Below are 25,555 nucleotides of genomic sequence, written 5' to 3'. Positions count from 1 at the left end.
CCTAGTCTTAGACTGGAAACTCTCCTGAAATCTGTCCACTATAAGTGACCCTGCTGGTATTAGCAGGCATAACTTCCAGCATCACAACAACAAGCCACCACAGCAGACAAACTAACAGACAGGTGGTGGATATGGTTTCTAGGTGGGGTTAAATGGGGGCAGTCTCTAAAATACTGACGAAATAAAGAGCTTCCCAGGGAATCACTGTATGCAAGATTAAAGAGGAAGCAACACACACACACTTCTGTGTTACATATATACATTTCGTGGTCTCAATTAGGATCTTAAACCAGCGGTGGTCAGGTAAAATGCAAACTCGGTCACTTCACTACATTTCTCATATTAAAAGTGAAGATACTGAATCCTACTCCGCGCGGTTGTTGTGAAGGTAAAACCTGGGCCCAGGAGACAGAAGATCAATAGTGGAGTCGTGTCGTGTCGTAGAATTCATACTGTAGCGGCATTTCCACGCATTAAATAAAGCTGCAGCATTAAACAACTGAATAATAATACCATACTTTACCTATGAAATAGGAGCTTTGGTGGTGCGGCGGTTAAAGCGCTCGGCTGCTAACCGAGAGGTCTGCGGCTGGAACCCACCAGCCGCTCCACGGGAGAAAGATGTGTCTGCTTCCGTAGAGATTTACAGCCTTGGAAACCCTTGGGGCAGTTTCACTCTGCCCTATAGGGTCGCTGTGAGATGGACTCCACTCCACAGCAACGGTTTTTTTTTTTTAAACCTGTGAAATGCTTTTTTCAAATAGCAATAATATCTTGGTACATATGAATTAGACACTGTGTTGAAGTTTTTGGTAAGTCCATTCATTCAGCAAATATCTATTGGGTGCCTACTATGTGCCATGCACTGTTCCAGGCGCTTGGAGTACATCAGTGAACAAGAGACAAAAATTCCGCCCTGGGATGCCTTTTTAACATGCTCTCCATGTATACATATGCTAGATACTTTGTAAAGAGCTCTACGTATCATAAAGTTCCCCCAATGTCAACCTGTCCGGTTTCGAGGTCCACGTTCATATGGCTAACTAAATGGAAAACCGGGTGCAGACCCACTGCAACCGACCGAAGAACGCACCCCTGCACACTGGGAGTTAATTAAGTCACGAGCTAGGGGCTGACCATGACAGCAAGAGCACCTTCTGTTCGTCCACGGCACCTCCCACCCCGCCCCCGCGCCCCAAGCGTCCCTCCTCCGAGACCCTAGACCTCGGCCGCTAATCCCTAGCTCAGCGCCAACGCGTCCCCTGGTGGCAGCTCGCAGACCGAGCACCCGGCCCGGAACAGAACTGTCGCACGGAACCCGGGGAGCGCGTTCTGGGTTCCGGGGAAGAGACCACAGAAGGACGTGAGCGCGGCAGTTCCACCGCGGCGATGGAGGCGGTCACCTTAGGAGGCCGGGGTCTGCGGCTCTGGCGGGTCGCCCGCGGCGGCGGGGCCGGCTGGAGTGAGTTTCAGCGGCCGTGGGGACGGGGAGCGAGGCCTCGAGGGTGGTGTCGGCCCCGGTTGTTGCGCATGAGACGGGTTCTGGGGGTCGCGGGGCCTCGCGGAGGGTCTGCCAGGGCGGATCCGGGGGTGCAGGGTCGGGGGCCGCGGGAGGAGCGTGGGCGCCCTCTGCAAGGCACCCCCATCCCGGTGCAGACCACTGTCCGTATGTTCCTTGTCAAGTCCCCTGATTTGGGGTTTGGAAAATAAGCTCAGCATTTCTCACCGGAGTTACTGATAGTTTTGGTGTGGGACCTCCAGTCTCTTGGAACTTTTTTATTTTCCTCAAGACTCTTTCGAAGCGACAATTTGCGCACCTTCCTAATGATTGGCCTAGTTCGGACTCCACTCCTGGTTACTTTTTGCCCCTTATTATAGAGCACAGATTCCACAGAAGAAACGGGTGGGGGCAGAGATCTGACGGTAAAAGAGGAAAGTTGAAGGAAAGGCGTGGATCTGGGTCAACTGCTATTTTCTTCTGTTGGCGTTTTGTCTGATTATTAACGTTAGAAAACTATTTAAGTTGACCTCCGAGCAGCTTTTTGGCAAACTGTGTTTAGAGTTCTCTGGCCTCCTGTTCTTTCCTTTTTATAGCCGGTAACCAATTGCTGTGTAGCGGACTCTGACTCATGGTGACCCGGTGTGTGTTGGAAGAGAACTGTGCTCCATAGGGTTTTGCATGGCTGATTTTTCGCAAGTAGATCGCCAGGCCTTTCTTCTGAGGTGTCTTTGGGTGGACTTGAACCTCCCACTATTCTGTTAGCAGCCTAGCGGGTTAACTGTACCACCCAGGGATTCAGGAGTAGGGTGGAGTGGTAGTATTGGCAGTATATCATTCCTTTTTTTTTTTTCAGTTTTCATGTTTATTGTAATTTTTCCACAGAATTTATAGCGACATCGCCAGCTTCTCAGCTTTCAGCAACTGAACTGACAGAAATGCGGAATGAGCTCTTTAATAAAGAGAAAAGCAGGCAGTTGTCGTTAACTCCTCGAACTGAGAAGATTGAAGTGAAGCATGTTGGGAAAACTGACCCTGGCACTGTCTTTGTGATGAATAAAAATATTTCGACTCCGTATAGTTGTGCCATGCGTAAGTAATGGAATCCAGGTAGCAGTTTTGACCATTTTACATGAGCTGTGCCCAAGAACTGGTGCAGAGAAGACATGCTGTAATTGCTCCCTGAACTTCTCAGAAGTTCTTCTTTATTTGACATCTGTGTCTGTTCACTGGCTCTTTAGCTCTTGGGGGTCTTACAGAGTTGGGACTGTCACGCAGAGATTGTCTTGGGACTTGCTTGAATCTGGCTGAGGTTAGGGAGTCATAGTCGTCCTGGCAGAAGAAGCATGGACCTAAATGCGTTGTTACTAGTGTGCTTGCCGTTTCTCTTGTGCTGGGAGCAGTTACCATGCTGGTCTCTCTTTAAGGGGTTTTGGATAAAGAGACTCTGCCCTGGGCTCACAGCTTTTATTGTTGTTCTTTTCCTTTCTAGCTCTTTATAGCATAATTTATATCTATCCTCTGCTTGCCACCTGCCTCTTCGTTTGATGTGAACATCTGTTTACATTTATATGTGCATGTAGTAAATGGGTGAGTGGAAATGTGCATGGGGTGGTTGTGACTGGGGTAAGAATATTTGTTTCTGTTTATGTCTTAAGGGGGGCCCCTGCCGTGTGTGTGATTTGATGCAGAGATGGAGGAAGCAGGGCCGCTATATATTACTTTTTTTTTTTTTTTAAATATTGTGTTTTAGGTGAAAGTTTAAATAGCAAATTAAGTTCCCATTTGACAATTTTTGTACACATTGTTGCTGTGACAGTATTTACAGTGTCCCAATATGTCAGCGTTCTCATTATCTCCATCCTGTCTATTCTGTTTCCGTTTATCTAGCTTCCCTGTTCCTCTTGGCTTTCTCATCTTTGCTTTTGGGTAGATGGTGACCGTTTGATCTTGTATAGTAGATTGTTTAAGGGAGCACATTCCTCACGGGTGGTATTTATTTTATAAGCCATCCTGTTATTTGGCTGAAAGGTGACCTCTGGGAGTGACTTCAGTTCCGAGTTAAAAGAGTGTCTTGGGGCAATAGTCTTGGGGGTTCCTCTAGCCTCTGTCAGTCCAGTAAGTCTGGTCTTTTTTAGGAATTTGAGTTTTGTTCTATGTTTTTCCCTCATTCTGTCTGGGACTTTCTATTGTGTCCTTGGTCAGAATGGTCAGTTGTGGTAGCCGGACACCATCTAGTTCTTCTGGTCTCAGGCTAGAAGAGGCTGTGGTTTGTGTGGGCTCTTAGCCCTGTGGACTAGTTTCTTCTTGAGTCTTTGGTTTCCTTTAGTCTCTTTTGTTCCAGACAAGTAGAAACCAGTAATGTATCTTAGATGACCACTCACAAGCTTTTAAGACACCAGACGCTACTTACCAAACTAGAATGTGGAACATTATCTTTATGAGCTGTGTTAAGCCAATTGACTGAGTTGTTCTACGAGACTATGGTCCTAAGCCTTTTAACCCAGTAAACCAACCCTACAAGGTGTTTGGATATGTCTAGAAGTCTCTGTAACTGTGCCCCATATGTACTTTATTATATATATAAATATATACGCAGCACACTCAAACATGCTTATATATATGCCTGTAGATAACACCTATACATGCACACGCGTGTACTCACATACGCCTTCCTGTACACATATATACGTACGTGAATACCTGTGTAACCCCGCTCATATTTTTGGTTATTGTTACTGTTGTTGCAAAATTGTATATATTATAGCATTTACCAAAATGGTCCCTTATTTTTGCATACTTCTTAGTGTCTTCATTTGCCTTGGTCAAGCTGTGTAGCTCACCCATACTGGGCACTGCCTTTCCCATCACCAGAAATGACAGGTGTCTGCTGTCTAGAAAGCGATTCCCCCTCCCTCCCGTCTTTGGTAACCATCAAAGAACGTTGCTTTCTGTGTATACCTATTCTTGACTTTTTATAAAAGCGGGATCATACAGCATTTGTCCTTTTGTGATTGACTTATTTCACTCTGTATAATGTCGTCTAGATTCATCCATGTTATAATATAATCCACAGACTCCTCATTCGTTATAGTTGCATAATACCTCATTGTTTGTATGTATACTGTATATTACTTGTAATCAGAATATTTGTATAAGTAGCTTTGATGGAACTGGTAACATTTAAATTCTGAAAACCCGAAAAATAGAGCGTGGCAGAGACACACAAACAACACACACAGCCAGCTGCATTGTTTTAACTTGGAAAACTCAGCAATGATTCCATGTAAGTAATTAACAGCTGCAGTTACTAGCTTAAGCTGGTCTGCAGAGAGTACACTCAGTCTTCCTCCACTCCAGCACTTGAATTAGTACTGTGGTGATTGTTTCTTCATTTGTTTGGTGAGCATTTATTGAACCTATGCAGTGTGATAGGCATTAGTGGTACAGAGGAGGCTAACCCAGAACTCAGGCCCTTACGGCCCTTGGTACACATCACATGTGGAGGTGAAGTGTCTGAGACTTGTCATTCATACCTTTGGTCGCTCATTAACCTTTTCTTGAGCACCTACTATATTCCAGGCCCATTGCTAGGCTCAGTATCTCTGATACTGATAAGCGAGCAAAAACAGATACGACTCCTGCTTTTTTGGAACTTATGTGGCCGCTGATAATTTAGACCCTGTAGTTGGACCACTCTGGTGACTAGCTGTGTACTCCAGAACATCTGATAGGGATTGGAATTTCATTTTCGGTTCTTGGAACAGACCAGAGCTGATTGGCTTATGTGTGGTAACTACAGTATTTAACTTAAAGAAGTAAGAGATGGTTTGGGAGCAAACCCTAAGACCCATATAGAACAGATTTATGGTGGGTGTATATTAATATATTTTCACTCCTAAATTGTAGGTGCATATATTCAAATAGATCTATGGTGCTGCTCTCTGAATATTTACATGTGTCTATCTCTTAGAAAATCATTTTATTAATCATTGACAAATTCATTTACAACGAGACTCAGTGATTTTTATAAGTGGTTTGTGTAATTTTGTTAATCAAGAATGTCTTGGGTGTGTTGGGTATTATTGTTTATTGGTTACTCAGGTAACTCGTAATGCAGTTTTCTCTAAAAAGACAACTTGCAAAATCTTGCCTTTCCATTGTGTATTTATTAACGTGGTACTTAAATGTGTAATATTTCACTTTGGGTTTTGTTAAATTTAAATTATTAATCTGTTGTAAACTTGTAGATCTAAGTGAGTGGTACTGCAAGAAATCCATTTTGGCTCTCGTGGACGGACAGCCTTGGGACATGTACAAGCCTTTGACCAAGTCCTGTGAAATTAAATTTCTCACTTTCAAAGATCGAGATCCAAGAGAAGTGAATAAGGTATGTCTGTCTCCGTTTTCCCCCCAGTTTTATTCTCCTTTTTTTTAAAAGCTCCCTTTCTGCAGCATATGAAATGTTAAAACACGGCCAGAGATCAAGTGTTGTGCTGTACTACATAGTCAGGGTCTTACTCATTACAGTAGGCATTTCCGTAGTTCCCAAATACCTCTGTCATGCATTTTTCTGTATGTTGGTTTGAGAAAACTATAGGACACGTGTTTCATATTCTTATCTTTGTTCAGCCTGCATTTATTGATCACCCTTTATGTTCAGCCTGCATTTATTGATCACCCTTTATGTTCCGCCTGCATTTATTGATCACCTTTTACGTTCCACATGCATTTACTGATCACCCTTTACGTTCCGCCTGTGTTTATTGATCACCCTTTATGTTCTGCCTGCATTTATTGATCACTGTTTATTTTCCCCATGCATTTATTGATCACCCTTTATGTTCCGCCTGCATTTATTGATCACCCTTTATGTTCCGCCTGCATTTATTGATCACCCTTTATGTTCCGCCTGCATTTATTGATCATCCTTTATGTTGTATGTGGTTCCATTCCCAGTGCTGCTGCTTGAATTCAGCCTTTGACCATCTTCTCTGGATTATTTCAATAACGTTTTACCTTTCTCTGCCTGCCACCCCCCTTTAATATGTAAGAGCTTCCTTCCTGGTCCTCTGTGATTTTTATTAAGTGACATGCTTGGATCATGTCCTTCCCCCTAAAGAGCTTGCCTGCCTTCACTGTTCACGTACCCTTCCAGCCCTGTTGACTGTGGCCCCGGCCTACTGTTTCAGCTCTGCCTCCTGTTGTATCTTTCCATTTCTTTGTTCCGGATACACTAGAGTACTTGGTCACTAAAGGTTTGTGTACCTGCCTTGCTTTTGTAGATGTTATTCCCTTCATGCTGAGCGTTTTCTTTCCCCTCCTGTTAAAATCCTGTTCATCTTTTACAGTTCAGTTAAAATGCCATCAGCTCTATGGAACTTCCTCAGTTTCTTCTTGTCAGAATGAGTCCTTCTTTTCTCTAGGGTCTCACAACACTTTGCTAGTGTCTCTGGAAATAATATTTGATTTTGCTTGTAACATAAACTGTTGAACGCATTAGATTCTTGGCTCTCTGAAGACAGGGACCCTGTCCCTTATTAGACCTCATCCTTGACTTGCACATGAACCCAAAAAACTAAACCTGTCGCCGTCAAGTCGATTGTGACTCACAGCGTCCCTATAGGACAGAGTAGAACTGCCCCGTTGGGGTTCCAAGGAGCGGCTGGTAGATTTGAACTGCCAACCTTTTGGTTAGCAGCCGAGCTCTTAACCACTACGTCACCAGGGTTGAGCGTGTATTATGTATCAGGCATTGTTCTTGGTGATTTACAGGTATTAACTCATTTAATCCTCATAAAAACTACAAAGTCAGTGCTGTTATCTCCATTTTCCAAGATAAGAAACCGAGACAAGGAAAGATTAAGCAGCTTGACCAAAGTTACCAGTTTAATAAGTGGTAGAGTTGGGATTTAAATATAGACGTTTTACTCTAGAGTTCAATGCCAAGGGCATTTAAAAACATTCGAGTAGGATGGATGAAGAAGTACATTTTTCAACTTGCCTTCAAGCCTGAGTTTGTACCTATTTTTAGTGTGTGTAATATGGTCACATAGAATACATTCTGTAGCAGGCCTTGCCACACACAACCGAGTGACCACACTTTTGTAGTCCTCAGATGTGGAGAAGGACTTAGGGAAGAAAGCGCCCAGTTACAGTATTGCCACTAAAGAGAACAAGATGGGTAGGTATGATGCAGGTTCCCTGTTTTTCTTTAGGCTCAGCTGAGGTGTTTGTATGGATCCCCGTATCACGCCTGTGCTAGTAAAATGAAACCCCAAGCAGGTTGCTTTGGTATAAATACGAGTAACTTGAGTGCTGTATTATGGATGTTATGTATCAGATAGGAATCATTATAAATAATTTTGGAAAAGTATATTTTTTGCTTCTTATATATGATATAAATGGGTATACATTAGTGTATTGAGATTGTTTTAGCTTAAGTTTATTAGCAAATTAACTATCATGGGTTTAAAAATAAAGCTACTAATGGATAGTAAGACTTTCTGTTGGTTGGTAACCATTATGGTGTCTGGTATCTTGCACAGAAACATGGCGGCAGCACCAACCTGGCGCCTCATTTTTCTGTGGATTTTTCTTTGATGAATAGAAGTAGAGGTGACGCCACAGCGTGATGGTCACTGTCACTACAGGCTGAGGATGGGCAGATATTTGAGAAACATTTCCCGAGTCAGAGTTGATCTAAACTTTAATATTGTAGAAACTTCGGTAAATCTTAGCGTGCATAGTGTCTGTATGTTACATTTTTCCTCTAGGCTTATTGGCGTTCCTGTGCCATGCTGCTGGGCTGTGTGATAGAGCGGGCGTTCAAAGATGAGTACGTGGTCAGTTTGGTCAGAGCTCCAGAAGTTCCTGGTAATGTGCAAAGATATATATATATATACACATGCCTTTCGTAATCCTTGAATATTTTGGTGCTTATTTCTGATGATGTATGGAGTTCATTTTGAATTTTATCTAATATAAATTACTGTCACAAATATATCCCATTTATTATGGGTATGTAAATCCATCCTATTGTGATGTAATGTGAAGTAATCATTCACCTGTTGCCGTGAAGTCGATTCCAGCTCATAGCAACCCTATAGGACAGAGGAGAGCTGCCCCACAGGGTTTCCAAGGAGTGGCTGGGGGATTCGAACTGCCTACCTTTTGGTTAGCAGCCATACACTTAACCATTGCACCACGAGGGCTCCGAAGTAATCTTTAGAGGCCAATAATTCATGAAGAGTGCTTCTCTTGAACATGAATTTTGTGGATTACCCTGCCTCAGTGTTTGTTTCTTAACACTTTGTTTCCTAACTGAGTGTGTGAACAAGGAGGAACTGGGAGTATAAGGAGGCTTCTGGGAAGCACTGTGCTTAGTTGGGGCCATTTTACCAGAAATAGCCATGATTCTGGAAGTGGGCACATCCAGAATTAGGCAGGTGATGGGTGCAGACTCTTTACCATGTTCTGGTTGATTGTCCATATTAACATTGCTTTGCTAGTGCAGATGTCAACCTTGTTGCTAAAGAAAATTTTTTACGGATGATAATGCACTCAAGATGAACGACTTGATAGAAAACGAACAATGGATATGAATGGGCAGGTTCTACATTGGAAAGGTTCAATTTCACTTGAATGACATATTGAAACAGTAATAAGATATCTTTATCAGATTGACAAAAGTTCAAAAGTATGATGATAGCCATTATTGGCAAGGATGTGACAACGTACTACTATATATTATTGGGGGGAGTTTAAAAATGGTATAATTCTTTTTGGATTACACGTTCGTATCTACTAACATTTTAAAGTGTACATTGTCTTACACATTAAGAATTTATTCTGTAGTTATACAAGAAGTTAAAGGTAGGTGAATATAGATGTCTCTTGCAACATTGTAATAGCAAAAACCTAGAAACCATGTAAATGTGCATACATAGGGTTTTAAAGAAATAAAAATGTGATAACTCATTTTCAGTGGAATATTATTTGACTGGTAAAAAGAACAAAGTACTACTACTGATACAGTTGTTGTTGTGTGCCATTAAGTCAATTCTGAGTCATACTGACCTTATATGTTCAAGATATTTTAAGTAAAAACAAGATTTCGCAGTAGTATGTATAGTAGCATTACATACGTATTTTTTTTTAAAGGGTAGAAGTATATACACCAAAAATATTTGAAAGAAACTCAAATGATTCATAGTGTTGATTTTGTGGCAGTGAGAAGGACAGATAGGGGAACTTTAATTTTACACTTTCTTTAGTATGTGAATCTTTTCTGTTAGTATGAACATGTACACATTTTTATAAAAAGAACAAAACAACAAAGATGAGGTTATTTAGGAGATATTAAAAAAGAAATGCATTCAATGTTTTGTGAACATTTAGTCATTTATCTTCTTATTAAATATTTTTTTCTTTTGGAATTTTTATATCTAGTAACTATTTGAAATCTCTATAGCTGTGCTGGAGCCCTAGTGGCGCAATGGGTAAGTGATACAGCTGCTAACCAAAAGGTTGGCAGTTCAAATCCAGCAGCTGCTCCTTGGAAACCCTATGGGGCAGTTCTGCTCTGTCTCTAGGTTGCTGTGGTTTGGAATTGACCCAATGGCAACAGGTTTTTTGGTTTTTATAGTGATGCTATTCTTGGGGAACACTTGAGCGTTTTTATAATGTTATCAGCCATTTGGGGTTGACAAAACGCGAGTTAATTTTTGAGGTAGGAGAAAACAATGGAGATCGGGTGAGCAGCTGGATAATGGTATTAGCAGTTTTATAATTGGTCGAGTTGGGAAAGATCGCTAATCGTTTTGTTGTTGGCTTTACAGTCATTGCCGGAGCCTTCTGCTATGATGTAGTTTTGGATAAAAGACTTGATGAATGGATGCCAACAAAAGTAAGCCCTTTAATTCTTTGGAGCATTAGTTCAGAGTCAGCGCCTTTCTCTGTTAGAGTGACTCCTGTGTTCATATTGTTGGACCGTAGTGTGTATTGAGGACATTTAAAAGAATATATTTCTGTTTATTTGTTTCTGTTGCGTTTTCAGTGTGGTTGAGACAGGCGTGAGAATGAGGATATTCATGATAGCGTGGCCAGTTGCCTTGACGTTTTATGCTTTGCTTGACTTCTTCTCGAAGGGCCTTCTTCCTTTTACTGCTCCTCAAGATGATGGTTTTCAGATATGACTGGATTGCCAGAACGTAGCATATAGATGCATAGTTCTCTTGGTTGATGTGGTGGACCTGGCACTGTGCCTGCTTGGATCCTCCGGGCACAGGTTGAAAACGACTACCTGAAACATTTTAGCCTGTTGCGTGCTGTGAGTTCCCTGTTTACATTAGGGTTACGTATGGAGAACTGGGGAGAGTTAAAGAGTCAGGCTATTGATAAAGCTGCCCCCTCAAATAGCAACAAATAGCAAGAGTTTTCTTTGTGAATTGCTTTTGTGATACAGAGAGGTCCTGTTGTTTTGGGACTTGGGGAGCAAGACCAGTTACCACTTGCTGTTCAGTTGATTCTGACTCATGGTGAACATATATATGTCAGGGTTGAGCTGTGCTCCAGTGAATAACTGTTTTTTTTGGAAGTAGATCATCAGGCCTTTCTTCTGGTGGACTCAGACTTGCAACCTTTCAGTTAGTTAGCAGCCGAGCACGTTAACCATAGGGTCTTGTTAACAAGGACGACTCGTATCAAGAGTTCAGTAGGTAGGAGTGCTGATGGCTGCCAGAAGTCAACCTAGATCCTTAGTTATGATTGGGGATAATGTCAGGTGCCTGAGTCTTAGTTAAGCAGAACCGTATGCCCTAAGGATGGGAAATCTGGCTATCAGAAAAGAGGAGGCAGTATAGCTGTTCCATTGTATCAATTCCATGGTGCACGTTTCCCCTCACATTTCAGTTATCTCTGAAAACAGAATATATCTTACAGTAAATGGCATCTTACACAGTTTTAATTGGTAATGTTTGTTTCTCAGTCGCAAATCTTATATTCAGTGAAATACTGTCGTTCTTAAAAAATCAAAGGCTTTGCAATTAGGAGAAATCCAGGGTTAGATTCTCGCTTTGGAAGTTACTGTTTGTGTAATTGAGAGAGAGAGAGGAAGGAAAAAGGAAGGAAGAGAAGAGGGGGTGGTGCAGAGGCTGGGAGGGGGCAGGGAAAAGATTGGTACTCTTCCTTCGTGATCTCTGGATTCTTGCCAAATGCGGCTTCTTTCTTGTCGGGTATGTCCCCAAATTTAAGAATAGATTCTTACTTTACTGGGAGAATTAAGTAAAGATTCATTAACCAAGATTCAGCTCTTATTATCCGTGACATTTATTGCCTCTTTTTTCTTTTTATTTATTTTTTTAAAGTTGTTTCTAAGAAATGTGCTAGCTAATTGCAGACTCCATGAGATGGATAGATGGCTTAGAGAAAGTAAGGGAGAGTTGTATTGAAGTAACAGATACATTAAACCATGAATGTGGATTTGCTATACAGTAAACTGTGCCTTTAAAGAATAGAAAAAAGAATTACTTCATTCAAAAATTCTAATAGGGAATTCATGGAAATAATTTTATTATAAACATTTTTATATAAAAATTATTCACATAATTGTGGTTGATCTTTTCTTCGTGATGATTTATAGTACAGAAACTCAGAATTCTCAATTTTGGTGAAAATATGCATAACAAAACACAGATCATACACAGTTTTTACTTGTACAGGTCAGTGACAGTGGTTATATCCTTCACATTGTGCCACCATCCTCGCTGTCTCTGCCCGTATTGTTGCACCACTATTAACTGAGACTCTCTGCCCTTTAATGTTCTTACCTGTGCTTTACTTTTGTCAGTTTGAAGGAGCCCTGGTGGTGCAATGGTTAAGTGCTCAGCTGCTAACTGAAAGCTTGGCAGTTCGAAACTACCAGTCGTTCCATGGGAGAAAAATGTGGCAGTCTGCTTCCATAAAGATGTATAGCCTTGGAAACCCTATTGGGCAGTTCTGCTGTGTCCTGTAGAGTTGCTATGGGTTGGAATTCAACTTGAAAGCAATGAGTTTGGTTTGTCGATTTGATTTCAAACTAGACAATACTAAAAGAGCGCAGTGCTCAATGCGAACATTCTTTATTAATTGAGCTAAACCGTAGTTTAGCTCAAAGATGACTTCAGTTTTCTAATTGAAAATTTGGTTCAAGGTTTAAAAGTTGTTTCCAGGCAATAAATTCAGGGTTCTTCCAGTCTCAGTGTATCCAGTAAGTCTGAATTTCTTAAGAATTTGAAGTTCTGTTCCACATTTTTCCTTCTTTTGGTCAAGACCCATCTATGGAGTCCTTGAGCAAAATGTTCAGTAATTGTAGCTGGGCACCATCCAGTTCTTCTGGTCTCATGGCAAAGGAGGTAGTAGTTCATGGAGGCAGTTAGACCTGCAGTCCATTTCCTTCTCTGATTCCTGGGTCTCCTTCTTCCTCTGTTGCTCTAGGATTAATCAGAGTTTTTTTAATTAAAAATCTTACAAACATTGTTAGTGTGTAATATTAGTTAATCACTTTAAGTGTATAAAATTGATAGTTTCATTAAACAGAAATATAGAGGTGTGGATATATGCTGTATTTTGGACAGGGCCAATGATGACATTTACATTTTCTAGTGAAACTTTCTGAATCATGTAAACAATAATTTTTTCCCATTTATTTTAAAAACTTATTTTTATTCATAGTGTAAACATAATTTTTTTTGTGTCTTGCTTGTTTATTAACAGTTCTACTTACTGCACCACAGGGTTAATAAACATAAAACTGTATAATTTAGATAAAATTCTTATTAAACTTTTTATAGGATTATTTTTGGGGATTATGATTAGGGGAGACTGATACCATAATTACAAGTTTTATAATTTGTAGAATTGGGAGAGATTGCTAACGCTGTATTTTATGGTCCAAATATTTAGTTGTTGCAAATTAGTAACTTTCCCCCGTAACAGATTTGAGCTTATTGTCTTTTTTTTTTTTTTAAATTAATCTTGTCTAACTTGTGGAGAAATACTTTTAAGTAATGTGTTATTAAGGTTAATGCTTTCATTTTTAAGGAGAACCTGCGTTCCTTCACAAAAGACGCTCATGCTTTAATTTATAAAGATCTTCCATTTGAAACTTTGGAAGTTGAAGCAAAAGTGGCATTAGAAATATTTCAGCACAACAAGTAAGTGTTAGCTTCCTTTGAAGCAATATTAAACCTCCCAAAATTATCCATAATAAAAGAAATTTAGCTCTTAAAAATTCTTATGTTCAGTAAACACATGACATCTTTTTATTTTCAGCTCCAAGATCTCTTTCCTGCTCTAGCTTATTGACTTTTGTTCATCTCATTTTGCTTATTTCACTGAGAAAAAACGCTGACAACAAACATTAGATAATTTTCTCACTTTGTTTTACTTCTGCATTTGTTGGGCCAGATATATCCACATAGTGGTATTGCTGCCCTTTTCTTTCCTTTGTGAAGTGATAAGATATGTTAAAGAACTTACTCTGTGTGCTTTGCAGCCTATCCCTCATATCCTTTCACTCTGAATGAAAAGGGTAAGATTGAAAACGCAAGCAGTTTGGAAGCTGAAATGAGATGTTTACGCAGCCAGGTCTTAAGTCTTCTTCATGTAAATTACCGATTTGATGGATTTTCTTTGTCAACGTTTTAAATCCTCCTTGGCTTCCCAATTCCCTTTCCCACTCAGGAAACTTCACCTTCTTCTACTAGTTGTATGCTCTAGTAAATTTTAATACCAGTCTAATGGAAAATTAGAGCTAATTAGAAAGGGAAATCTGTGTTGTAAAAATATAACTTACAAACTATATCCTGAAGCCAAATATACACTCACAAGTTGTGAAAGGTTATGGATTAGGGTTTAGGTATTTAGAAATTGAATCACATGTTCTCTTAGGGGTGGTTTATTATACATATATTCTTGGATTAGTCCACAAAAACCCCCTTGATACATACTCTAGCTTGTCATTTCTCAAACCAATATCTCACAGAATACTCTTCCATAAGACAGTATTTGGTATGCTGCAAAAGGTGTACTGTTTTCAACTAAGTCTGGAGAAAACTGACATAAACAAATTTAATCTGTTTTTAATGTACTCATTTGCACTGTAAAGTCTCCCAAAGTGGACAAAAAAAAAAAAACCTGTTGCTGTCCAGTGGACGTCGAGTGGATTCTGACTCATAGTGACCCAATAGGGCAGAGTAGAACTGTCCTATAGGGTTTCCACAGAGCAGCTGGTAGATTGGAACGGTTGGTCTTTTGGTTAGTGGTTAAGCTCTTAACCACTGTGCCATCAGGCCGCCAAAGTGGATATAGAAAATAGTATTTTCCAATTGTATGTGTCTGTGAAGCCCACTTTCTTGAATGAATGGAAACAATTTTCTTAATATTGATCACATATTGAAATGATAACATTTAGGGTATACTATGAAGGGCCGTACTATGAATGAGCTCAGTTTGGGAATTTGAGTATTTAAGATATTTATGGAACATCCTAGAAGGATCTTAGATATACAATTTGGAGTTCAGAAGGTGGGGATATGGAGGATTATAAATACTTACGTGGTAGCTAAAGCTGTGTGAGTCACATTGCTAGCCTCAGGAGAAAGCTGGAGTGAAAGGAGGATGTGGAACAGAGCCCTGAGGAACACAACAGTTAAGGAGAGAGAGGAGAGACAGAAGATTGGCAAGAGGAAGAGACACAGTAGAGAGTGTAATGGAAGTCTGCGGCAAAGAGCACATTGAGAGGTGGTGGTGAGCAGTGATAAGGAAGTGAAGGGCCTAACACAGCCATCAGGCTGGGACCAAGGACGTACCTGTGGCTTTGGTGGAGTCTCGGGGCTGTGGCCAGGTTGAAGGTAGGCAAGAAGTGAATGGGAAGCCAGAAGGGGAGGCTCCAAGTAGAGACCACTCTTTCAAGAAGTATGGCTGAAGAGGAAGAGAAAGAAGGTACCTTTAAGCAGCTTTTCATATATTTAGAGGTTTTTCTTTTCTTTGCTATTTATCAGGTACAAAATAGATTTCATAGAAGAGAAAGCATCTCAGAACCCTGAGAGAATCGTCAAGCTGCACAGGTAAGCAAAAACCTAAAAATCAGCCCCTCTTCTAATTCAGAGTAAGGCTTAGCTTTCTTGTTACCTAAATGAAGTGTACAACTGAAATAGATGAATTTGTACCTTATTTTATTCTTATTCCTTTCCTTTTTTTCCTCTGTTCATTGTTTTAATACTGAGGGAATCGGAGGCTTTAAATTACCTTTAGGAACAGTTGTGGTTTCTTTTCCTCATGTTATTTTTACTTCCTCATTTCAAGATTTGAAAAAGCGTTGCATAAAAATTATAATTTGAGGGTCATTTTAATTTTGAAATTGCACAAAATGTTCATTGTGTACAGAAGTGTGGGTACTGACTCGTCAGTTACGACTTAGGTTATATGCGTGAGTTAAACCGAATGTGCTTTCTGAGGCAGGGGAGAGAGGTCCCTGCTCATGCTGATGTTCTTCCATGGAGAACAGGTCCCACGACAGTGCATCCTGCAAGGCTGGCTCCCTGGCCTGTATCTGTTTCCCCAGAATCGTGTGTCCTTGGTTTGGACTGAGCTTTTTCCCTCTAGAAGGCTGCTTTTGGTTTCTGGACACTGCCTGTCCTACGTAGTGAATTTAAACTCTGTGGCAGTGAGTTTTGGTGAGGTTGAAGGATTCCAGTTTTAGATATTGGGTCCACTGGACAGCACGGTGTGGTTCAGTGACTTAAAAACCTCTAAAGTCCTGTTAACGCTAATGAAGAAGAAGGTTCACTTGACTTTAATTTTCAAGGTTTTGGCCTCTTCACTTGAGATTGTTATGTCAGGAGCTGTTAGAGACTAAACTGAGCCACATAGAATGTTCTTGATTGGGGATCTGTCTGCAAAGAGAATGAATAGGTTTTTTTTTTTTTTCCCAAATTGATTATTTATTATAAAAGAATTGATTTCAAGGCTTCATTTTTTTAAAAATCAAATCAGATTTGGTGACTTCATAGACGTGAGCGAGGGCCCTCTTATTCCGAGAACAAGTGTTTGCTTCCAGTATGAAGTGTCAGCGGCTCACAGCCTTCAGGCCACGCAGCCAGGCCTCGTCCGAAGATTCCAGGGGCTCTCTCTACCTACTCACTTAAGAGTAAGTACAACTGCAAGTTCCAGTTCTTTCAGTTTGGGTGTGGGTGTATTTCTTGACTTGATTTTATACCAGTTTGAAGGATATAGAATTTAATTTTCACTAAGTTGTCTGACACTATATATTATCAACTCGGGTTTATGATTAAAAACCATTTTGCCCAGGATGTAAACAGATAATTTACAAAAGAAACAGTTGAAAATATTAAATCAAATTGAGATAGTGTTTTTAATTTTTCACATTAGCACAGGTGAGGGTGTATCGGGGGCATTGGGGCACATATCGGTAAGACCCTTCTGGAATGCCTTTTGGTCTTATATTCGGCGTGTTCTTCTCGCTAATTTTTTTTCGTGTGTGTGTGTGCTTTAGGTGAAAGTTTATAGCTCAAGTTAATTTCTCATATAAAAATTAATACATGTATTGTTTTGTGACCCTAGTTGCAATCCCCATAATGTGACAGTACACCAGTACACTCCCCCTTTCCACCCTGGATTCCCTGTGTCCATTCGACCAGTTCCTGTTCCTTCCTGCCTTCTCATCCTGCCTCCAGACAAGCTGCCCGTTTTGTTTCGTATATCTGATGGAACTAAGAAGCACACTCCACTCTGAGTGGAGGCCTCTCAGCCCTGGGCTTCAACTCCGCCTTTCAGGCCCACTGGGTCGGCAACTCTGCTCCCTCGGCTTCAGGCACACCATTCTCCTAGTCTATCAGAGTGACAGCTCCACCCTGAGAAACACCAGGGGCCGTGGCTCCACCCTGAGAAACCCCTGAGGTCATGGCCTTACCTTCTGAGACTGAGGCTTCTTGTGTTCCTTGTTTCTTCAGCTTCTGCTTCCTGTGGCCTCTTGGCCCTCAGGCCTCACGCCCGTATCTGCGCTGCTGGGGCAAGTATTCCAAAGCTTGGTAGCTCCACCGATAAGTGTCTGGAGGCACCCCACTCTGCCAGGAAGTCTCCTGCACACAGGCACTCAGCTCCCTCGCTGCATGGGTCGGCTCCAGCGCCATCTCACACTGGTCTCTTGGTTTTGCTGTTGCTGGTTCTCTGCTGCTGCCACTTCTCCATTGCTGCAGGTTGTCTGCTGCTGCTGGTCCTCTATCCATTCACAGTTTTGAAACCGCTTCCACATTTTAGGTATCTGTTAGAGCAGCATCCCACTCTCTCGGTACCGAATTCTTGGTCATCTAGTGCTGCTGTAACAAGTACCACAAGTGGATGGCTTTAACAAAGAGAAGTTTATTCTCTCACAGTCTAGTAGGCTACAAGTCTAAATTCAGGGCATCTGCTCCAAGGGAACACTTTCTCTGTTGGCTCTGGAGGAAGGTCCGTGTCATCAATCTTCCCTCGGTCTAGGAGCTACTCTGCAGGAACCTCAGGTCCAAAGGACACGCTGTGCTCCCAGCGCTGCTTTCTTGGTGGTATGAGGTTCCCATGTGTCTCTGCTCACTTCTTTCCTTTATACCTCAAAAGAGATTGACTTAAGACACTGTACAGTCTTGTAAACCTCATCAGTATAACTGCCACTAATCCGTCTTATTAGATCATAGTGATTGAATTTATGACACATAAGGAAATCACGTAAGATTACAAAACGGTACACAATTATATAATACTGGGAATTATGACCCAGCCAAGTTGACAGATATTTTTGGAGGGCACAGTTCAATCCATGACAGCTTCTTTCAAAGACCAACCCCTGTATTGATATTGGTGCCCCAGATTTTATGCCCTGTTACCTTCTCTGAGACTCCACTTCTATAGTTATTCTCCCTTAAATTTTCCCTACGGTGTTCCCCTTCAGAATTAGTTCCATTAGCATTTCATATATCTTATATCTAAAAAACCTTCTCCTTGACCTTATATCCCTGTTGCAGTGCCTGCCCCATTTCCTGCTCTCTGCCTGTAGGTATCTGTATCTGTAGTGCCTGCCCCATTTCCTGCTCTCTGCCTGTAGGGATCTGTATCTGTAGTTGTTGTCTGTACTTCACTTCTCATTCTGTCCTCGACCCACTGCAGTTAGTCTTCCCCTCATGCCATTGCTCTGAAACTATCTTGTCAAGGTCTCCAGTGACCTCCATATTGCCAAATCCAACAGCCACTTAATCTGCTTTTCTTTGACCTCTTTGAACTAATTAGTTATTCCCTCTTCCTTGAAAGACATTAGATGCATCCATGACATGTGTGTCCCTAGATTTCCTTCAACCTAAGTGGCTGGCCACTCCTCAGCCTCTTGGCTGGCTCTTCCTCCTCTCTTCAGTGTCAAAGGGTTGACACGTCACAAGGATTCCATAAATATTCTTATGTCATCTCTTGTCATCACGGTTCCAGCGATCATCTATACACCAAAGCTCTCTTGGGAATTTGTAGACTCCTTTGTCCTACTGCCTACTTGACAGCTCCACTTATATGGCTTATAGTTACCTAATGCTTAATGTGGCCAATGCAGAATGCTTGATTTTTCTCCACATATTCGCATCCTTTCCTAGCCTTCCCCATTTCAGTAAATGGCACCATCGTCTGTCTAGCTGTTTGAGGGAATTCTTGATTCTCTCTTTCCCTCATAGCCATGCCCCCATCACACCCATCAGCCAGTCCTTTCAACTCTTAACTCTAAAACATGTTCTGAATCCATCCAGTGCATAGCATCTCATCTATTACTGCTTCTTTTCTCCAAGTCCCTCTTTCTTTTCCCTCCCCCTCCTTGAGTTTATTCTTGCTCTCCACAGTGCTTTCTCTGCTTGGTAGCCAGAATGATCTTTTTAATACACAAATTGAATCACATCATTTCCCTGCTCCAAACTTTGTAACCAAACAAAAAAAAAAAACAAACCCATTGCCGTCGAGTCGATTCCGCCTCATAGCAACCCTATAAGGCAGAGGAGAACTGCCCCATAGGGTTTCCAAGGAGCACCTGGTGGATTAGAACTTGCCGACCTTTTGGTTAACAGCCCAATGCTTAATCACTACATCACCAGGGTTTCCAACACTGTAACAGCATCCCATAAATAAAATCCTAACCCTTTATCCTGTCTTGCAAAGCCATACTTATCTGTCCCTATCTGCTTTTCTGACTTCACCTCTTCTCTCTTCTTCAGCCACTGTGGTCTGGCCACACTTTTTCTTCCTTGAATCTAGCAAACTGATTCCCACCTCAAAGTTTCTGGACCATCTGTTCATTCTGCCTGAGTCAAGGATGCCTTTCCCTTTAAACATATCATACTGCTTTTTCTCCAGAGGGTTTGTGTATAGATATTTAGTAATTTTACCTTTTGTTATAGATTCTACTAGCTCATTTGATGTTGAAATAGTCACTGGCCCACCCATATGCCTCAGTATCACCTTCAGCTGGTGTAAACAAAATTGATGTGGTCGTTATGCTCTTTACAGTTTTCATTAATGCTTTCTGATAAGCCTCTGCTGCATAAGATTGTTAAGGATTAATGAAATTGGTTCTGTGATTTTACTTCTGTCTTTGTTAGCTTTTACTTGTGATGTGGCATAATTTGCTAGATCTTCTGGACCTGCCATTTCAGTGGGAACATGTCACAGTTCTTAATGACTTTCTTCTTATGATTGCTCATGATTTGAAGAATGACCTCTAGCATGTTGAAACTGGCTGTTGAAGGAAAGAACTGCAATCAGCGGGAAAGGGAGCAGATTTCTTTTTACTTCCCATTAGATGGAATGCTTTCTGTGATGGAGATGATTAAAAGGAACCAAACAGGAAGAATGGCGTATTCAGTTCTTAAGTCTTATTTCTTAAAAGTCAGACAAAGCAGCTATTCTGCGCAGTGCCTTTTTCCTAAGAAGGAGGCAACCTAGATGCCCATCAACAGATGAATGGATTAACAAACTGTGCTACATATAGTGCCTTTTTCCTTACTCTGATCCACTTTTGTAACCACTTAGCCGCATAAGTACTGCCTAGATTTATATTTATTAGTTTTGTTTAAATGCTATATGAAGACTCAGTCCCTTTTATTTTAACAGTATTGCTTTGTTTAATTCATAGTAAATCTGTTCTTTTTAAGGCACATTTTACAATATGGAATAAGCTATTGGAAAGATCTCGGAAATTGGTAAGTGTTTGTGACAACTAGTGAGTGATCTTCTATGAAGGAATTTTCATTGAAATTAAGCAACAACCAAAAAAAAAAAAAAAAAAAGGAAGGAAATTAATTGTCTCAGTAGCCAGATCAATGTTGTGATTGTTTACCCTAGTAGTATTTTGGTAGAAGGAAGGTTGTAGGTTGGAAATTCTCTTTTGATTTGATTTGTTAATGCCATAGAAATGATACTGTAGAACTTGAAGGGAAAGAAGATATTTCCATATAGTAAAGTTCTTCATGGTTGTAATGGTGTTACTGAGGACTTATGATTTTTTCTTGATAAGTTTTTTGTAAACCTAATGAAGTTTTAAAGGTTTAAGATTTGTCCAGTATACTTTACAGCTGACTTGACTGTTGACAAGTTAAATGTACAAATGTCCTGAAAAACCAAATTTCAATGCTTATGCTTCTATATTTATGTTGTATCGTTAGTATTTAGATTTTCACAAGCAGGAGGGATTATATTTCTGAACCACAACTATCCCTATTCACTATTTCACGTGCTAAGTGTTCTGTCTTTTCCGTACATTACCTGATAGCTGTCCAGTGTAATCTGACCTCATGAGCCCTTCCTAGTTACCCTAATTTCCCAGTACTCTGCAGACATTCTAGTCAAGTTTGCAAGCACACTAATCAGCGCACACATCAGAATGATTTGCAAGTTTATTTCTCCATGACCGTTCTTCTGCCTGGACTCTCCTTCGCATGCTCCTTCATTATGTCTGTGTATCTCCATCCTACTCATTCTTTAATACTTTGCCCTAGTGTCTTCTTCTCCAGGAAGCATTCTCAGAGTAATCTCTTAACAAATAACGTTCATACAGTTTGTTGCTTGATTGTATACCTTCTCTTCATTTTGTTTTCTTTGCTAGTACATTTACATTCAGTCTGCTGATTTATTCAAGGTTTGTTATATTTGTTTAACCCCAAATTTTGAACACAACATTTGACACATATTGGAGGTTACCCCATAAATAGTTATTATTTTCATAATGCTATCATTATAAAACTAGGTTTTACTAGGGAATTTACAAATAGAATTTATTGTTTAAGGACAGCTTAATGTCCTTGTGTAAAGGTTATGTAATTTTCTTTATCTTATAAGAAGAGAGTATATTTGAAAGGATAGAATAACTTTGTCTCTGGTTGGTCACAATGATCATTTTATTTATTTTCAGTATTTTATTGTGTTTTAGGTGAAAGTTGACACAGCGTATTAGGTTCCCATGTAACAGTTTTTATACAGACTGTCCGTGACATTGGTTACAGTTTTCACACTGTGTCAGCTTTCTCCTTATTTCCATTGATCAAGTTCCCCTGTCCCTCCTTGCCTTCTCATCTTTGCTTTTGGGTAAATGTTGACCATTTGGTCTCATATAGTTGATTGTTTAAGGCAACACATTACTCATGGGTGATATTGTTTATTTTATAAGCCAATCTATTATTTGGCTAAAAGGTGATCTCTGGGCGTGGCTTCAGTTTCAAATTCAAAGAGTATTTTAGGGTGCTTGTTTTGGGGCTTCCTTTAGTCTCTGTCAGTCCAGTAATTCTGGCATTTTTTTAGGAATTGGAATTTTGTTCTACATTTTTCGCTCATTCTGTCCAGGACCTTGTATTGTGTCTCTGGTCAGAACAGGCGGTAGTGGCAGCTGGACACCATCTCGTTCTTCCGGTCTCAGGCTAGAAGAGGCTGTGGTTCGTGTGGGCTCTTAGCCCTGTGGACTAGTTTCTTCTATGAGCCTTTGGTTTCCTTCATTCTCTTTTGTTCCAGACAAGTAGAGCCCAATAGTTCTATCTTAGATGGTCGCTCACAAGCTTTTAAGACGCCAGACGCTACTCCTCACCCAACTAGGATACAGAACATCATCTTTACGAGCTGTGTTATGCCAGTTGGCTGAGTTGTGGCATGAGACTGTGGTCCTAAGCCTTTTAACCTAGTAAACCAGTCCTGCGAGGTGTTTGGTTTTGTCTTGGAGGGATCCGTAAGTGTGCCCCCTGTGTGCTTTATTATATATATGAATATATATGCAGCACACTCAAACGCATATACACATATGCCGACAGATACACCTGTACATGCACACACATGTACTCAACTTTTGCCTTCCTCTACACATATATGCATACATGTATATCTGCGTAACCTCACTCATATTTTTTGGTTATTATTATTGCAAAGTTGTGTATGTCATAGCATTTACCAAAATTGTCTCTTAGTCTTACTTCTTAGTGTCTTCATTTGCCTTGGTCTAGGCCATATTGGATATGCCTTTCCCATCACCAAAAATAATAAGCGTCTACTCTCTAGAAAGCAATTCTCCCTTCTTCTTCCTCTCATCCCTGGTAACCATCAAGGAACGTTGCTCTCTGTGTGTATACCTATTCTTGACTTTTTATAAAAAGTGAAATCATACAATATTTGTCCTTTTGTGATTTCACAATGATCATTTTAGATTAAGAAACTAGAGAAAAAATGAATAAGAAGTGGTTGGGAAACACAGGAAGCAGCAAATAATAATTGAACACTTTAATGGAAGGAAAAATAGTAGAGACAGTAACCTCGAATATCTAGTAGAAATCAGTAAACAGCCGTTTTTGAAACATTTATTCTGGTTTAGTTGTCTTCTTCCACCGTCCATTTTGCTTATCCAAAGGGAGCAGGCTAAACACATGGTCCATTGATTCAGTTAAGACAGACTGATTGAGTGTTATGTGCCAGATACTGTTGTGTTCTGAGGGTACAAAAATGAACAAAACATACTGCTGCCTTGCAGGAAGTTACTTTGATGGGATCACTAGCCTTACAAGCTGGCAGTTCAGATGTACACGTGGGGTTCTGGAGTAACACGAGAAGACCTAAAGGAAGCTGGAGGTTTGGTTAAGGAAGCCTCCAAGAATTGGTGCCTTTTAAGTTGGTTTTAAAAGGTGAATAAAAATGGGCCAGGCAGGTAATTGGCTGGGGGTTAGTATCTCAGAGGAAGCCACTGGACGAGAGGTGTGAAGGAATGGAGGAGATGGGGAATGTAAGAAGAATCTGCACCCACAGGTCACATGGAGGGTGCAGAGCCCAGAGAAGTGTGCTGGAGATGGACTATGAGGGCTTGTCTTCCACGCTGTGGAGTTTGCGTTTTTCCTTCCCTGAATATGATAGGCAGTTACAAGAAATTTGAACAGGAAAGTGATGTGATTGGCGATTCATATTCAGAAGTGCATTTTGGGGGCAGTGTAGAAGGGAGCTGTAAATTAAGCCAGGAGTACCTTTAGGGGGTTGGCAGTGTGGAAGGGAGCTGTAAATTAAGCCAGGAGTACCTTTAGGGGGTCGGCAGTGTGGAAGGGAGCTGTAAATTAAGCCAGGAGTACCTTTAGGGGGTCGAAAACGATAAGGTCCTGAAGTTCAGCCATGGCGGGGAGAAGGGCGTTCATCCATGGCGGGGAGAAGGGCCTTCAGCCATGGCGGGGAGAAGGGCTGCGAGTTTCTTAGGTAGAATTAATTCGCCGTTGACCTTACGCAGGTGAGAGGAGATGGATTCTCGAATGCTGGCCTGGGGCGGCGGGGAGAGCCCTTCCCTGAGACGGAGAGTGCAGGAGGTGGGGCAGGTTTGGGGTGATGAGAAGCTCAGTTTTAGCTCGGTGAGTGTGATGTGGCTGAGTTAGACAATAGAAATACGGACACATGATATCTGTTTGGACTAAGCCTGTAATATGCTGTACTCAAAATAGAATTATACCTCCCAGCAAAATAGGTTGATTTAAAATAACTTGTTGCAGCACTTCTGGTCTTTTGTTTTTTTTTTATACTAATGATTTTGTTTTATAGGTGAACTATGAAATGACACACTTGAGAAGACTAGATATAATATGCCTCACATTATATTTTTGACAGGAATCGCTGTATATTTGTAATTTACATTGGTAATGTGGCTTTGAAAGTCTTCTTTTCCTACATAACTTTCTATAATAATTGCTATTGAAGGAGAGAGAGAAGGACTGTGGAATGATTTAAAGTGGTGGGCGGAGGGTGAAACTGAAAGTGTTTATTCTAAAAGTAAAGCTGTTATGTTTTTCCAGGTAACCGAAGATCAGACCAAACCCACAGAGGAAAGTGCGCCTACCTAGAAACTTCCTAAAATTTAAATATGTATGATAAGTTAAAATAAAAGTTTTTTTTCATATGTTTGGGTGTGCTTATCAGGATTTATCATGCTCTTTACTTTTTCCCTTCTCTCTAAAGGATAAAACAACTTTGTTGCTTGTAATAAAAATTTCACACAAAAACAAGCCCCTCTTCTGCCCCTCTCCAAATCCTTTGATTTTTTTTTTTTCAGTACTTCTTTTCTACATGTAGAAACATATATGTACATACACACATTAATCTCCTAAAAGCCCGAGTGTTGCATACTGGGCATTGTGTTAAGCCCTTCACAACCCGAAAAACTAAACCCACTGCCGTCGAGTTGATTCTGACTCATAGCAACCCTGTAGGATAGAGTAGAACTGCCCCATAAGGTTTCCAAGGCTGTAAATTTTTACAGAAGCAGACTGCCACAACTTCCTCTTACAGGGCAGCTGGTGGCTTCAAACCACCAACCTTTTATTTAGCAGCTGAGCACTTAACACTGTGCCATCAGGGCTCCTAAGCCTTCCGTAAGGACCTCTTAATTAAATCCTTACAACAACCTTTTGAGAAGGTGTTTTCATTTTGTAAACGAGGAACAGATCATAGAGCTCACAGGGGGGAAAGCTGAAATTTGAACCCAGGCAA

The 25,555-nt window shown here is 40.8% G+C and overlaps 1 protein-coding gene across 3 annotated transcripts; it reads left to right on the top strand.

Moving 5' to 3' along the window:
* The first annotated feature begins 1,364 nt into the window (after positions 1-1,364).
* On the top strand, positions 1,365-24,958 carry MRPL39 (mitochondrial ribosomal protein L39). Of its 3 annotated transcripts, XM_004371354.2 has the most exons (10): positions 1,365-1,462; positions 2,384-2,590; positions 5,749-5,888; positions 8,275-8,374; positions 10,339-10,406; positions 13,580-13,692; positions 15,541-15,606; positions 16,535-16,688; positions 20,716-20,763; positions 24,862-24,958. In XM_004371354.2, the coding sequence occupies exons 1-10, from the start codon at positions 1,390-1,392 to the stop codon at positions 24,907-24,909; spliced, it is 1,017 nt and encodes a 338-aa protein (XP_004371411.1). In that variant the 5' UTR covers positions 1,365-1,389; the 3' UTR covers positions 24,910-24,958. The 3 variants fall into 3 exon arrangements, with proteins under 3 accessions (XP_004371411.1, XP_023582418.1, XP_023582419.1); XM_023726650.1 differs by lacking the exon at positions 20,716-20,763 and having other exon boundaries at positions 24,862-24,924; XM_023726651.1 differs by lacking the exons at positions 8,275-8,374; positions 10,339-10,406.
* Positions 24,959-25,555: the final 597 nt, after the last annotated feature.

This window comes from Trichechus manatus, unplaced genomic scaffold (assembly GCF_000243295.1).
Source record: "Trichechus manatus latirostris isolate Lorelei unplaced genomic scaffold, TriManLat1.0 scaffold00012, whole genome shotgun sequence".
Taxonomy (NCBI): Eukaryota; Metazoa; Chordata; class Mammalia; order Sirenia; family Trichechidae; genus Trichechus; species Trichechus manatus.
Note: the sequence above shows the minus strand (reverse complement) of the source record. Positions and strands in the feature narration are given on the sequence as shown.

Bases quoted from the DNA above. Each gene is read 5' to 3' on its own strand.
- MRPL39 (XM_004371354.2), top strand. From the start codon at position 1,390: ATGGAGGCGGTCACCTTAGGAGGCCGGGGTCTGCGGCTCTGGCGGGTC. The intron at 5,889-8,274 runs GTATGTCTGTCT...TTTTTCCTCTAG, and splicing joins ATCCAAGAGAAGTGAATAAG to GCTTATTGGCGTTCCTGTGC. The intron at 15,607-16,534 runs GTAAGCAAAAAC...AAATCAAATCAG, and splicing joins AGAATCGTCAAGCTGCACAG to ATTTGGTGACTTCATAGACG.